Genomic DNA, 14374 nt, shown 5'->3' with positions numbered 1-14374 from the left:
TCATAAGAGAGCGGTTTGGTACACTCTACATAAGTGGAAACTCCTCAGTTCATTGAAATAGCTCTCCTCACACGCAACACACGAGAGATGCAACTTGCAACTGATTTCAGTACAAGTAGCACAAGAGGAACATCGCAATACTCTAATCAGTATAAATGTACACAGCACACACATTTTGGGTAAAATAGTCAGTTTGTGTACATGTGTGCTCACGTGCGGTCTGTCAGTCAAACATGCGTGCTCACAATCTCACTTACTCAACACGGTGCGAAATCTGTCCAATCTCTTGAATAGCTCATCAGATATATGTACTCGTCATGACAACAGTATTTACAGGAAAAAAAGAAAAAAAAAAACGTTTTTCCTGCAGTGACGGCGTTCTGGTGCCTTCACGCAAATGCTTTTTAGTGATCTACTTTGGTGCAAAACGCTAAGGGACAAATATTTATGACCTCACATTTAGGACTTTTGGTGCTAATAATGGATATATCGCTCTTGTGTTTGAACACATCTCTGGTGTATGTGATGTTGAACACTCATGGTGTTTGTTAGCTGACAATCACAGTGACAACAGAACTGATCTATATCAGAAAATTGAACTGTTAGACCCCTTATGTTTAAAATAATTACTAAAAGGGATAGTTCACCCAAAAGTGAAAATTCTTTCATTATTTACTCACCCTCATGCCATCCCAGATGTGTATGACTTTATTTATTTTGCAGAACACAAATGAAGATTTTTGGACGAATATTTCAGCTCTGTAGGTCCATACAATGCAAGTGAATGGGTGCCAGAACTTTGAGGCTCCAAAAAGCACATAAATACAGCATAAAAGTAATCCATACGACTCTAGTGGTTTAATCCATATCTTCTGTAGTGATGTGATAGGTGTGGGTGAGAAACAGATCAATATTTCATAACTTTTTTCCACTTTCACTGGCAGTTGAAGATTTATAATAAAAAAAAAAGCTTATGACTTAAATATTGATCTGTCTCTCATCCACAGAGATGAGATATTTTTTCTAAATAATCATCATTTGTCTTCAGCAGAGGAAAATTATACACATCTGGGAGGGCATGAAGGTGAGTAAATGATGAGAGAATATTTAGGTGAACTATCCCGTTAAATAAAACCAACATTCTTACTATAAAAATGTTATATATATATATATATATATATATATATATCATCATAATAGATTAAGAGTGCGGCCCTCAATGGTACAGGGATCCAGCTTTGTGGCCCCTGACCTTTCCGAAGTTGAGTAGCCCTGCTCTAGGCTGCCATTAAAGGGTTAAACTTTAAGTGCACCGAGTCATGTGACAAAACAACATAGTGCCAATCTCAGCCAAGTTTGTCTTTCGGAGAAATGGCAACAAAACTACATCTGGTAAGAAAACAGCTTAAGTTTTCACATTAAAACCTGTTTGAGTCAAAAGAGCAGAGTCTCTAGTTTCATCCGATATGCCATTTTAAAAATTGCAAGGGTGCATCCTATAGCTTTCTATGCAGCTAAGTGTGGACATAATGTTTTAGAAAAACTATTCGCTATTTGGAACAGCCTTGAGCCAACGTCGGGAGTGCGTCTATGGTGCCTTAAAATGTTCAAAATGTCTCAAACCTGTCCCGATTTTTATCATGGTCATCTGGTAAATCTAGTACCTCAGAAAACCATCATCCAGGAAACAGAAACCAACTATATTCAAGCTAATTGGCATATACGTCCCTGAAAATGTTCATCATGCAGACTTGTATAAACACCATAATTTCAGCACTGCATTTAACAAAACCAACAGTTTATTTCTCTCTCTCTAATCTCTCTCTCTCTTTCTCTTTTTCTCTGTCAGGGTCGGACTGTGCTTAGATTTGACCTGGAGAAGGGAGAGAGCGCTTTAGGCATCAGCATTATTGGCGTGGAGACTGAAGACAGTGGCGGTCAAGGTATCTTCATACAGGAGATTCAGTCAGGCTCAGTGGCATACAGGTAAATTATAAACAAAGACACTGATACAAATACAGCAAAACTTCACAGATTATAAGAGATCAGTGCTGCGTTATTCTGGAGCTTTCATTTACTGAGTGAAGTCTGAGCATTTCATTCAGATCTATAGCTCTTTCCTACCCTCTTCTCCTGTCTTAGTGATGGACATCTTCATGAGGCTGATCAGATTTTAGCAGTGAATGGTATGCTGTTTGACTCATCAGTAACACAGGAGCAAGCTGTCAAGGTTCTGCAGGAAGCTGCCCCCATGGTAACCTTGACTGTAGCCAGAGGACCAATAGCCAAATTCAGCCCACCACCATCACCACGAATGAGCCACACTGTCTCTGTCAAAAACTTTTCTGGCCTTGCTGGACAATTCAGTGTAAGGTTCCTTCATAACCTTCAAACCTTCATATATCTGGTACTATATAACTATGGTAGTGCCCAAAATTTCCCAAGCACACACTTATAGTCAAAAGTTTGAACCTTTTCAACCAAAGGCATATAGGGGTATATATATTGTTATATATATGTTATATACAGATAGTGCAAGGGAATGTAATGGCAGAAGAGGTGGGATATGTTGGATAAATATAAATAGACTAAACTGTGTATTGCACATAATTATTGCTCAGTGGGGCAGTTTAACTGTTCATGAGATGGATAGCCTGGGGGAAACAACTGTTCTTGTGCCTGACGGTTCCGGTGCTCAGTGCTCTGTAGTGCTGGCCAGAAGGTAACAGTTCAAAAAGGTAGTGGGCTGGGTGAATGGGGTCCAGAGTGATTTTTCCAGCCCTTTTCCTCACTCTGGAAGTGTACAGTTCTTAATTATTGGCAACCAATAATCCGCTCAGCAGTCCAAACTGTCCTTTGTAGTCTTCTGATGACCGATTTCATAGCTGAACTAAACCAGACAGTTACTGAAGTGCAGAGGACAGACTCAATGACTGCTGAGTACAGTAGAACTGTATCAGTAGCACCTGTGGCAGGTTGAACTTCCTCAGCTGACAAAGAAAGTACAACCTCTGCTGGGCCTTTTTCACAATGGAGTCAATGTGGGTGTCCCACTTCAGGTCCTGTGAGATGGTAGTGCCCAGGAACCTGAATGACTCCACTGCAGCCACAGTGCTGTTCAGAATGGTGAGTGGGGTCAGTGTTGGGGTGTTCCTCCTAAAGTCCACTATCATCTCCACTGTTTTGAGCGTGTTCAGCTCCAGGTTGTTTTGACTGCACCAGACAGCCAGCTGTTCAACCTCCCTTCTGTATGCAGACTTACCATCATCCTGGATGAGGCCGATGACAGTAGTGTCATCTGCAAACTTCAGGAGCTTGACAGAGCGGTCCTTGGCGGTGCAGTCATTTGAAGAGAAGAGTAGTGGGGAGAGCACACATCCCTGGGGGGTGCCAGTGCTGATTGTACATGTGCTGGAAGTGAATTTCCCCAGTCTCACTAACTGCTGCCTATCTGTCAGAAAGCTGGTGATCCACTGACAGATAGACATGGGAACAGAGAGTTTATGTAATTTAGTCCAGAGAATAGCTGGGATGTTGGTGTTGAAAGCCGAACTGAAGTCCACAAAAAGGATCCTTGCGCATTTCCCTGGTCTGTCCAGATGTTGCAGGATATGATGCAATCCCATGTTGACTGCATCATCCACAGACCTGTTTGCTCGTTAAGCAAATTAAAGGGGATCTAGAAAGGGTCCAGTGATGTCCTTCAGGTGGGCCAACACCAGTCTCTCAAATGACTTCATGACCACAGACATCAGAGCGATGGGTCTGTAGTCATTAAATCCTGTAATTTTGGGTTTCTTTGGGACAGGGATAATGGTGGAGCATTTGAAGCAGCAGGGAACTTCACACTGCTCCAGTGATCTGTTGAAGATCTGTGTGAAGATGGGGGCCAGCTGGTCAACACAGGATTTTAGACAAGTGGGTGAAACACCATCTGGGCCCTGTGCTTTCCTTGTCTTTTATTCTCGTGTGAATACGTGTCACTGTGAACGAGCAATAATTCTAAAATTCTACTTTGTAGAGGCTAGTTGTGATTTAACTTATTTTCAATATATTATTCCCATTTTTGCATTTGTTTTATGTCATATTTTTGATAACTTTACTTTCATTTTAAAATGTGGAAAATAGTAGTAATAAAGAATGAGTAGTAAAGAGTGTCCAAACTTTTGACTGGAAGTGTACCTGACAAAATGTTTCTCTGAAGCTGTTTCATAACTGTCTTAAAGCTTATAACTATCTATTATTATATGTTACACAACTGCAGTAATTTGATTACAATCTTATACATGAGCTTTCCTTTACACAAGGTTGTTTGTTTTGGTGTTTACTGTGAGCAGAATCTCATGTGACTGTAAGAATACCTGCTAATGCCTGGAGTCGATCAATTACAATGAAATGAAGCCCACTTCTATTAGCATGACTATACTTAATTATAATACCACTGATTAAGTTTGTTCCACAGCCTCGACAAATTCATCTGATTGAGCTACAGAATGATGGATCGGGTTTGGGCTTTGGCATTGTGGGCGGGAGGAGTATTGGTACCATGGTTAAAACCATCCTACCTGATGGGGTAGCTGGAAAGGTATGAATGAATCATGATGTATTCGCAGACACCTGCACAATAATTTATGTAATGTCAATGTTTTGACTGTGGGAAACAGTGGTAATTTCTGCAGAGCCAATTTTGTATTATTCAAACAGAGTGTAGAAAGCTATTGAAATTTCTGACACATAATTCTAAAGAGGAGTCTTAATTTGCACCCAGATCTCTTGACCTGTGTGGTTGTGTGCACACAGGATGGTAGATTGCGTAGAGGTGATCTTCTCCTCAGGATCGGTGATGTAGACGTGTCCTCCATGGCCAGTGAGGAAGTGGCACGAGAGCTCCGTCTTGCTGGTTCCAAAGTTAGACTTCTCATCGCCAGGGAAACCACTGATGTTGACCTTTCACCCCCTATCTCTCAGCAACAGGACACTCAGGTGCAAAACACTTCTGATCCTGGGTCTGTGTGGATACACATCTGTGTATTGTGTGTTAAAATCTCAACACACACACACACACACACTGATTGAAATTAGAGGACATTAACACACAAGGGGTTTTAGGTTATATAGAAGAAAGTAGGGCTGAATGATTAACCAAAATAAAATCAAAATCGCGATATGAACCAGTGTGATTTTCAAACCACGAGAGCTGCGATTAAATTAAATAAATAAATAGCCTCAACACGCTGCCAGCTGTGCTAAGCCTATGTGCATGGCTGTTTTGTCTCTAGTGTGTAGTGCTTTCTAAAATACATGTAAATGGGATCATTGTATTACACATCTGGTTTCAGAGTGGTTCTGTGCTCCATACACAAAAATATTAAATTCTATTTATCTGGTGCCGAGTAACAGATGTGCTCTGAGTTCGGTTCGGTGTGCTAACCGAAGTGTCCCAGATTTACTTTAATTGCACATTTGCGTAATTTCACATACCTCTATGTTTGGTTACTGCAATTTACTATACACATTTAAAATAACCCCATGAGAGTGGGTTTTTGTTGACAGCAAGGCAGATGAGAGCATTTCACTGCATTAAAAGGATGTTGTCAACTCAACTACAAACAAAAGAAACTTACGTTTCTTCAGTTTTTAAAATAAAAGCTTCTGCCAAAATAAAGGCTTGAGGTATCGGACTGCATTGTAAGTTAAGAAATTATTAAATAAATAAATTGTTATTGAATAATAATAATAACAATAAACTATTATAGTAATAATGATAATTGTACTTGTACAATAATATATTTCTATAATAATTTCTTAACTTAAAGGTGCTGTAAGCGATTTTAACTTTGAATCAGTCATGGCTCCTCATTCCAAAACCCCACCTTCCAAAGATAATTTTGAGACCAAAACTGAGCAAAAGAGCAGCATTGTTTGTTCCTGTGGCTGTCAAATTCAACAGTGGCTCAATAGCACCCTCAACTGACAAACATTATGAATCGTAGCCTCCATGATCCGCTTCAAATACAACAGTATGAGAACAAGCTAAATGATTGACAGGAGAAAAACGTCAATGTCCGCGGCCCATTTGCTGTGTACAAAGTCTACAGCTGTCACAGAGACCGGTGAGATATCTCAGGACACTTATTTCATTAATATCTTTAAGGGAGTAGGAACATTTTTTGCATTCCTTTCCATGAAAAATTGCTTACAGCACTTTTAACATTATTATAATTGCAGTTATATAATATTCAAGTTGACTTGGTTTAAAAAAAAAAAAATAATGATGAAAAGTGAACTGTCCCTTTCTCAAATTGGACTTTTTTATGTTTTTACAAAGCAGACAGATGGAGTCACGAGTTCAAATCCAGGGTGTGCCGAGTGACTCCAGCCAGGTCTCCTAAGCAACCAAATTGGCCCGGTTGCTAGGGTGGGTAGAGTCACATGGGGTAACCTCCTTGTGGTCACGATTAGTGGTTCTCGGTCTCAATGGGGCGCGTGGTAAGTTGTGCGTGGATCGCGGAGAGTAGCATGAGCCTCCACATGCTGTGAGTCTCCGCGGTGTCATGCACAACAAGTCACGTGATAAGATGCGCGGATTGATTATCTCAGAAGCGGAGGCAACTGAGACTTGTCCTCCGCCACCCGGATTGAGGTGAGTAACTGCGCCACCACGAGGATCTACTAAGTAGTGGGAATTGGGCATTCCAAATGGGGAGAAAAAGGGGAGAGAAAAAAGGAGACAGATGCAATGTGATTATGATGTTTTTCCCCCTCTGTTTCACTGCTTTATTTATTTATTTAGTTTGGTTCTTTTTAGAGGACTCAAGTGTGAACACCCTTTCTAGAACAGTATTTCAGGTCGGCGGTAAAGCATGGGGAAAACATGGTTTAATTCTGGTTAAAAGGAATCACACATGTTTTTTGGTTTTCATGTTTATCATATCGCAGTTCAAATCACAATTTTTTTTCAAAATAATCCCAATTCGATTTTTTTTTTTTTTTTTCAAATCTTTCAGCCCTAGAAGAAAGTCAGTGTAATCTGTAAAGTGAAAGAGAGGGAGAGAGTTTGGGCTTCCTATAAAAATGTTATTTTCACATTGTGTAATTTGTTATCAGGGTTCCCACACATCCTGGAAAACCTGGAATTTTGCAATGCAGTTTTCAAGTCATGGAAAAGTAACGGAAAATTTGAAAAAAAAAAAACGAAATGTCCTGGAAAATAATGATTTATCCTGGACAATATTTTAGTATAATGTAGAACTGTTTGACTCTGTTGCTAACAAGTTTTTTGTTACATGAACAGAAACATGGTAACTATTGGGACTCGGAATAGGAGTCAAATACACAAATTTCCCTGCAGCCGACTGTGCATTGTGTAACAACATTAACGAATAACTGTGATGAATGATTCCCTGTCACATACTTTGTCTGCTCATCTGCTGTGATCTCTGCTTTGCTCCGACGAAATAGTTTAAAAAATTAGATTTTTTCGTTCCAACAGTGCTGTTATATAAACCAGAAAAACATTTGAGTTATTAACTTTAGACAGCAAAGGTGGTCGGACCACTGATAAAAAAATTAAAAAAAAGAATTCACACCCTGAGTTGGTGATTTGGCCTTCACACCTTGGGATGTGAATTCATTTTCAATAATTCAACAATCTGAGTCTGCATATACCACGGTTACCACATGTAGTATGCAGAAAAAATGGACACTCTGAAGTGTGCAGCACATACAGACTATGTATTTATTTTATTTAATAAGCTTTACAGGGATTAATAATCACTTTGGGCCATGAAGTGAACTGCTTATCTGGAGGTGAGAAACTACCGTCAAAAATACACAGAAACGTCAAAATAAAAGCTCGATTTAAATGGACGCATGTGTTTTTGCTTAAATTTTACACTTGTTGGGCACATAAAATGTCCTGGAATTGTCCTGGAAAAAAAGTGTGCCTCGAAAAGAGTGGGAACACTGATTATTCTTGATTAAATTACAGTTATCATCTAAATGCCAAACTTCACTATTGCTGTATTATGATTTTGCAAGTACAAAACCATAAAAGTTTGATTAGCCAATAATAAATGCATTCTCCTTGTACAGGATTTAGTAGAGCAAAAGGAAAAAACTAATAGCAAGAACAATTTCGACACCAAATCAACAGAAAACTTGAACGCAGGTATGATTTCTGATCACAGTTATCTTTTAACATAGTGAGAGATTATTGTCTGCATCAGTCTGAGAGATACCTTAAAGGTTAAAAACAAACAAATACAATATGTGCTCTAAATGACATTTTTTAAATGAATGTTGATTGGTGTCCTATGTGTGTTTTTAGAATCCAGTGGGTTTGTAGTAAAGAGCATACTAAAGGGATTTACAGTGGATCAGGATGGACAAATTCACATTGGAGATCACATAATTTCTGTGAGTTCAAAAATCACAAATGAACTTGTTTCACGAGTTCGCTGGTTCATATTGAGGTAAACGGATCTGTCGTGCTGTCCAGCCTCGAGCACAGGACTGCGCTTGAGCTCATTGAAAAATTATCAATTTTAACACTTGAATAACAGACCTACCTACATTTACACACTTATTCCAACATGATTTGCTTGTGTGGTAGCTCACTTTATAGAGTGTTGAACTTTGGATTCGGAAGCTGACAAGTGAGACAAAAGTGTCATAGAAGCGACACGAAATTACATGGTTGCTTCAGAAAATGTGCTTTTCAAGTCCCATTTCCTTTTAGGACACTAACGGTTAGGTTTAGGTGTTGGTTAAGCGTAAGTCTGTTTTGTTCACCTATCATTTGCTTTTAGGACACGCTTGGTTAGGTATAGGTTAAAGTTTTATGTTAGGGAGGTACTTTATACTCATTGAACACCATTTCACTTGCTTTTGGCGCCCCTTGCTGGACATTTTACTAGGAAACTGCAGCCAAAGGTGTAATGAAGCATGTTATTTCATTTTGTAAAAATGTTGCCACAGTAACGTAATTTTCATGAGATCAGGCTGAAATCTAAATAGTGGAAATGGGGAGATGGAGGGATGCCGGAAGAATCACCACCAGAGCAAAGGGCCACTTATATAAACTTGGGAACTTACATTTGGAACTTCATTTATTCTTTGACTCCTTATGTACGTGTATGCATAACTATGCAAACAGTACTTTTAATGGTTTTAAGGGTGAATTTGTGGTGAACATATTATCCCTTTTGGATTAATTTTACAGAGGTTTCAGGCTGAGCTTTTGGCAGTTACTGCTCTCGCTGTCGCTATTGTGTGTATATGTATATGTGGGTGTTTATGCATGGGAGTGGTGTGTGACGGTTTGTTTTCATTGTAGTGTTTGTCTAAGGCTGAATGGTAGCACTCTGTATGATTAATTACATTGCTGCTTGTATTGTGTTTGTATAAATGTAAATCTGTCAGTAGTTTAAGAAAACAACAAGTTGGGGGCCTGGGTAGCTCTGCGAGTATTGACGTTGACTACCACCCCTGGAGTCGTGAGTTCGTATCCAGGGTGTGCTGAGTGACTCCAGCCAGGTCTCCTAAGCAACCAAATTTGCCCGGTTGCTAGGGAGGGTAGAGTTACATGTGGTAACCTCCTCGTGGTCGCTATAATGTGGTTCTCGTTCTCGGTGGGGCATGTATAACCCGCGGAGAATAGCGTGGGCCTCCTCACGCGCTATGTCTCCATGGTAATGCGCTCAACAAGCCATGTGATAAGATGCGCGGATTGACGGTCTCAGACGCGGAGGCAACTGAGATCCGTCCTTCGACACCCGGATTGAGGCGAGTCACTACACCACCACGAGGACTTAGAGCACATTGGGAATTGGGCATTCCATATTGGGGAGAAAATCAAAAAAAGAAAAAAAAGGAAAAGAAAACAACAACTTGACCACAGTAACTGTGAATTATATTTCAAGCCAGTGGTTCTCTACTGGTGGGTCTGTTCTGATAGGGTCACGGACAGCAGGGTAAAACAATCAAAATGCAAATAATACTTATGCAGCTGACCAATGCACCTGGTGTAGTGGACTAAAGCACTGAACTGGTAAACAGAATGTTGTTGGTTCAATCCCCACAGCCACCACCATTGTGTCCTTGAGCAAGGCACTTAACTTCAGGTTGCTCCAGGGGGATTGTCCCTGTAGTAAGTTGCTTTGGATAAAAGCATCTGCCAAATGCATAAATGAAATGTAATATAATCACAGATTTTTAGGAGAGCAAAATAAATGGACTTATCAACTTTTAAAAGGAGGAGAAAACATTTACAATATATTTTGGTGTTGATGTCAAAGGCTGTGCAACTTTGGCGCAAATTAATCTGTAACTTGGTAGAAGCTAGCCAAAAAGACAGATGCCTACATGGGTACATGCCTGGGTGTGACATGCCTCATCCTGGGAAACCATGAACAAAACTCAAGCGTGCAAGGTAAAAGGAAATATGACCCAGACTACTTCTGGCATTGCACTTGGGTTTGGTACTGTGTTTGGTTGCCACATGATGTCCAGTATATAGTCTAAACCAGCAAAACGAGTTGAAAACTACTGTTGCTATTTTTGAGTGACAAATTATATTGTAGATATGTGTACGCTTTTTTTAATACAGTATTGCATTAGAACTTAACCTTAATGAATCATTAGAACTCCAAATACAAGTCTCTTTTCATTGAAATAATAATAATAATAATAATAATAATAATAATAATAATAATAAAACAGCAACTCAAATCTTTGAAGATCTGTAAACTTTTAGTGGCCACCCTGAGGGTGAATCACATGACATGGATTTTATTTTTGTGTGTGTGTAGGGTTATGTAAGGTAACTTGTGTTGTCATGTTGTTGTGTGTGTGTTCAGGTGGATGATCAGAGTCTACGTGACTGCAGTGAACAGAAGGCGGAAGAAATTCTGCACTTTTCTGGCCAACATGAAGATACATCTCTTCTGAGAAAGGGCTCGCAATATGAAACACAAACAACCCCTACAACATCCACGACCTCCCAGAGACCTTTGACCCCACTGGGTCTCCTGCCCTCTCCACCACCCACATGTCTACCAGAGCCAAAGCCAGTTCTGCCCCCAGGGAAAGTTCTCTATACTGAACGCTGGGACCTCAACTTCAACAGAGAGCGCAGTTAGTGAAACTGTTTTACACTCAGTCAGTGTGTCAGTTATACTCATTCATACGTTTGGTTCATGCGTTCTTCATCTTAGCCCTTTCTCTCTTGATTATAATAACAGCTTCTGTGGCATGGTGTTTCAAGAGCATACAGGAAACGCTCTTGAAACGGAAGCTTTGCAAACAAGCGTGCCAGAGGGTTTTAAAGCAGAAGCGTTAAGTTTGTTAAAGCACTTACATGAATTGTTGAATAAAAGTGTTTGTTACTTACTTTATCTGCAAGGTTATCTAAATGGTCCCAGGTGGGACTAGTTTTCCAGGAGTAGGAGATTCTAGTTAAGCATTACTAATAAGATTTAAAGTTGCACCCAATTCCCAATGCGCTCTAAGTCCTCGTGGTGGTGTAGTGACTCGCCTCAATCCGGGTGTCGAAGGACGAATCTCAGTTGCCTCCGCGTCTGAGACCGTTAATCCGCGCATTTTATCATGTGGCTTGTTGAGCGCATTACCGCGGAGGGGTAGCGCGTGTGGAGGCTTCGCACTATTCTCCGCGGCATCCACGCACAATTCACCACGCGAGAACCACATTATACACCTAGTGATGTGGATGCAGCATCATTCAAAAGCAATAGTTTTAAGTTACTAATGTCACTGTAGAAATTCACTATTCACAGTCAGACAGGATTAATTTAATCTTTAAGTGAAAATATCCAAAGATTAAACGAGTGGTATTTGGCTGGTCATTTGATTCTCACATTTCAGCCTCCATGAGGGGACCCTCTCCATGTAGAATAAAACAGCTTTTTTTAAGGTTAATATTATGAGTCTTCATCTCATGTAAGTGGTCATGGTTTTATACATATGTTTCAAAAATACAATTCATTTCTTTAGAAGTTAATCTTTTTAAATGAGGGAAAAATGACTGAATGCGCCTTTAAGGACAGTTTAGTCACATCCCTTTCATGTCCCTTCCTGTAGTCCTCACGTGGATAACAAGCCCCGCTTCATATAACAGTTTTAATTAGGCTACTGAAATGACTGGAGTCTTCATCTTATGTCCTGTATGTGTACATAGTTCTAAGCATATTTTCAATTCATTTCTTTAGGGGTAAAACTTTTTTTTTCCCTCCCCTTTTTCTCCCCAATTTGGAATGCCCAATTCCCAATGCGCTTTAAGTCCTCGTGGTGGCGGAGGACGAATCTCAGTTGCCTCCATGTCTGAGACCGTCAATCCGCGCATCTTATCACGTGGCTTGTTGTGCGTGTTGCCACGGAGACAGTGTGTGTGTGGAGGCTTCACGCTATTCCCTGCGGCATCCATGCACCACTCACCACGCACCCCACCGAGAGTGAGAACCACATTATAGTGACCATGAAGAGGTTAACCCATGTGACTCTACCCTCCCTAGCAACCGGGCCAATTTGGTTGCTTAGGAGACCTGGCTGGAATCACTCAGCACACCCTGGATTTGAACTCGTGACTCCAGGTGTGGTAGTCAGGGTCTTTACTCGCTGAGCTACCCAGGCCCCCTAGGGGTAAAACTTTTTAATGTGTAGTGCACCTTTAAGTGGTTGTCCTCTTGAAATAATGTCGTAGTTACATGACATTTATTCCTGGTGCTGCCAGCTAGCCTGCTAGTCTTCCATTGTAAGTGTATCACTTTTTGATATCTATAGTAACCGACATAGATATTAAGTTTCAAATAAACCGGAACAATCCTTTAAGATTTCTTGTATTCTGCTTATTGATATCTAGCGTGTAGTTGTTCATGACTCGACAATGATGATAAATCACTGAATCAGCCATCATTTTTAGGATGAAAACATGCAGTCTTTGGACTGTACTCAACAGTCATTGTGTCATTAATGTATTGACTGTGTGATGTTTTAGCAGCCAGACTATCTGATGAAGAGGAGGAAACACTGAAGAAGAAGTGGCAAAGCAGACTGGGCCCTCAATATGAAGTCATGGTGCGTCTCATTTGTATTCTGTCCTGTCCTGCTGACTGTTATTTTCCATGGCTGGGATTTGTGTCAGCATGCATCTATGTCTCTTTGTGTTTTTGATATATGTGCATGTCTATTAAGGTGTTTGTTCGTCAATATATATGGTAATGTGTTTATATTTACATTGTTATGAGTATGGTATTGTGGGTATAGGTGGTCCAGGTCCAGAAGTTTAGTGAGAGCAGTGGTCTTGGTGTGAGTCTGGAGGCTAAGGAAGGTCATCATTATATCTGCTCAATACTGCCAGAGGGTCCAGTGGGACAGACAGGAGTCATACGCCCTGGAGATGAGCTGCTAGAGGTTCACTTTACAAATACTTACCTTTGCAAACACAATAGAACAGTGGTTCTCATGAGCAATATAATACTGTTAAAGTGACAGTTCTCCCTAAAATGAAAATTCTGCCATTGTTTATATAATATCTAATTGTTGTAACATTTCTCTCAGACTTCTTTTCTATCGTTGAACAGTGTAGCAACTCATAATGTAATTAGTTAAATGTAATAAATGTTCATAATTTAAAATTTCTCTCAAAACATCATAATTATTACATTATGTAAGAGCGCATAATTGTTTGGGAAATGTAAGAGGTTATTACACTATGAGAAATGTATTGCATTGTGAACTCACCAAAAACATTTTAATTAAAAATGTGATCATTTTATCATATTGTAATATTTTCAAAACAAAGTAGTATCCTTTTTGTGGCAGAAAAAAACAAACAAATGTTTGTATTCCTTTATAATAGTGCATTTTTTATCCAAATATAGTCTTAAATTACCTACGAATTGGTTTGAAATATTCAAGCATTTATTATTATTATTACCGTACATTACTACTAATATACATCTATACTAACATATAGTATACCAGTACTAATGTTACATATTTATGTTTGTAATTATACATGAGCCAAAGATTCTTGTAGTCTTCAGTTAAAAGAGGATATTAAATGTTTTTCAATTTGACAACTAAAGGTATACATACTGATAATTGACAAATAGTGTGAGATAATAATAATGTGTTCAAAGTATAGCCTACATTATAAAAAAATCAAAACATTATAAGACAGCTTGTCACCTTACGTTACGTTTACTTCAGAAAAGTTAGGCCTATAATATACTCAGGGTTGGGCAGTAACGGAATACATGTAACAGGATTACGTATTTAAATACAAAATATAAGTAACTGTATTCCACTACAGTTACAATTTATATCATTGGTAATTAGAATACAGTTACATTCA

The 14374-nt window shown here is 39.4% G+C and overlaps 1 protein-coding gene across 1 annotated transcript in view; it reads left to right on the top strand.

Annotated features, from left to right (window-relative positions):
• Nucleotides 1-14374, top strand: part of LOC127445543 (multiple PDZ domain protein-like) — a 34774-nt gene that overhangs the window by 8250 nt on the left and 12150 nt on the right. Inside the window, exons 5-13 of the mRNA XM_051705697.1 lie at nucleotides 1850-1986; nucleotides 2143-2368; nucleotides 4463-4585; nucleotides 4801-4983; nucleotides 8095-8170; nucleotides 8330-8418; nucleotides 10860-11136; nucleotides 13013-13092; nucleotides 13282-13428. Coding sequence (XP_051561657.1) covers nucleotides 1850-1986; nucleotides 2143-2368; nucleotides 4463-4585; nucleotides 4801-4983; nucleotides 8095-8170; nucleotides 8330-8418; nucleotides 10860-11136; nucleotides 13013-13092; nucleotides 13282-13428 — 1338 coding nt within the window. The remainder of the gene's footprint in view (nucleotides 1-1849; nucleotides 1987-2142; nucleotides 2369-4462; nucleotides 4586-4800; nucleotides 4984-8094; nucleotides 8171-8329; nucleotides 8419-10859; nucleotides 11137-13012; nucleotides 13093-13281; nucleotides 13429-14374) is intronic.

This window comes from Myxocyprinus asiaticus, chromosome 8 (genome assembly GCF_019703515.2).
Source record: "Myxocyprinus asiaticus isolate MX2 ecotype Aquarium Trade chromosome 8, UBuf_Myxa_2, whole genome shotgun sequence".
Classification (NCBI taxonomy): domain Eukaryota; kingdom Metazoa; phylum Chordata; class Actinopteri; order Cypriniformes; family Catostomidae; genus Myxocyprinus; species Myxocyprinus asiaticus.
The sequence above is the reverse complement of the archived record's forward strand: the minus strand, read 5'-3'. Positions and strand labels throughout refer to the sequence as shown.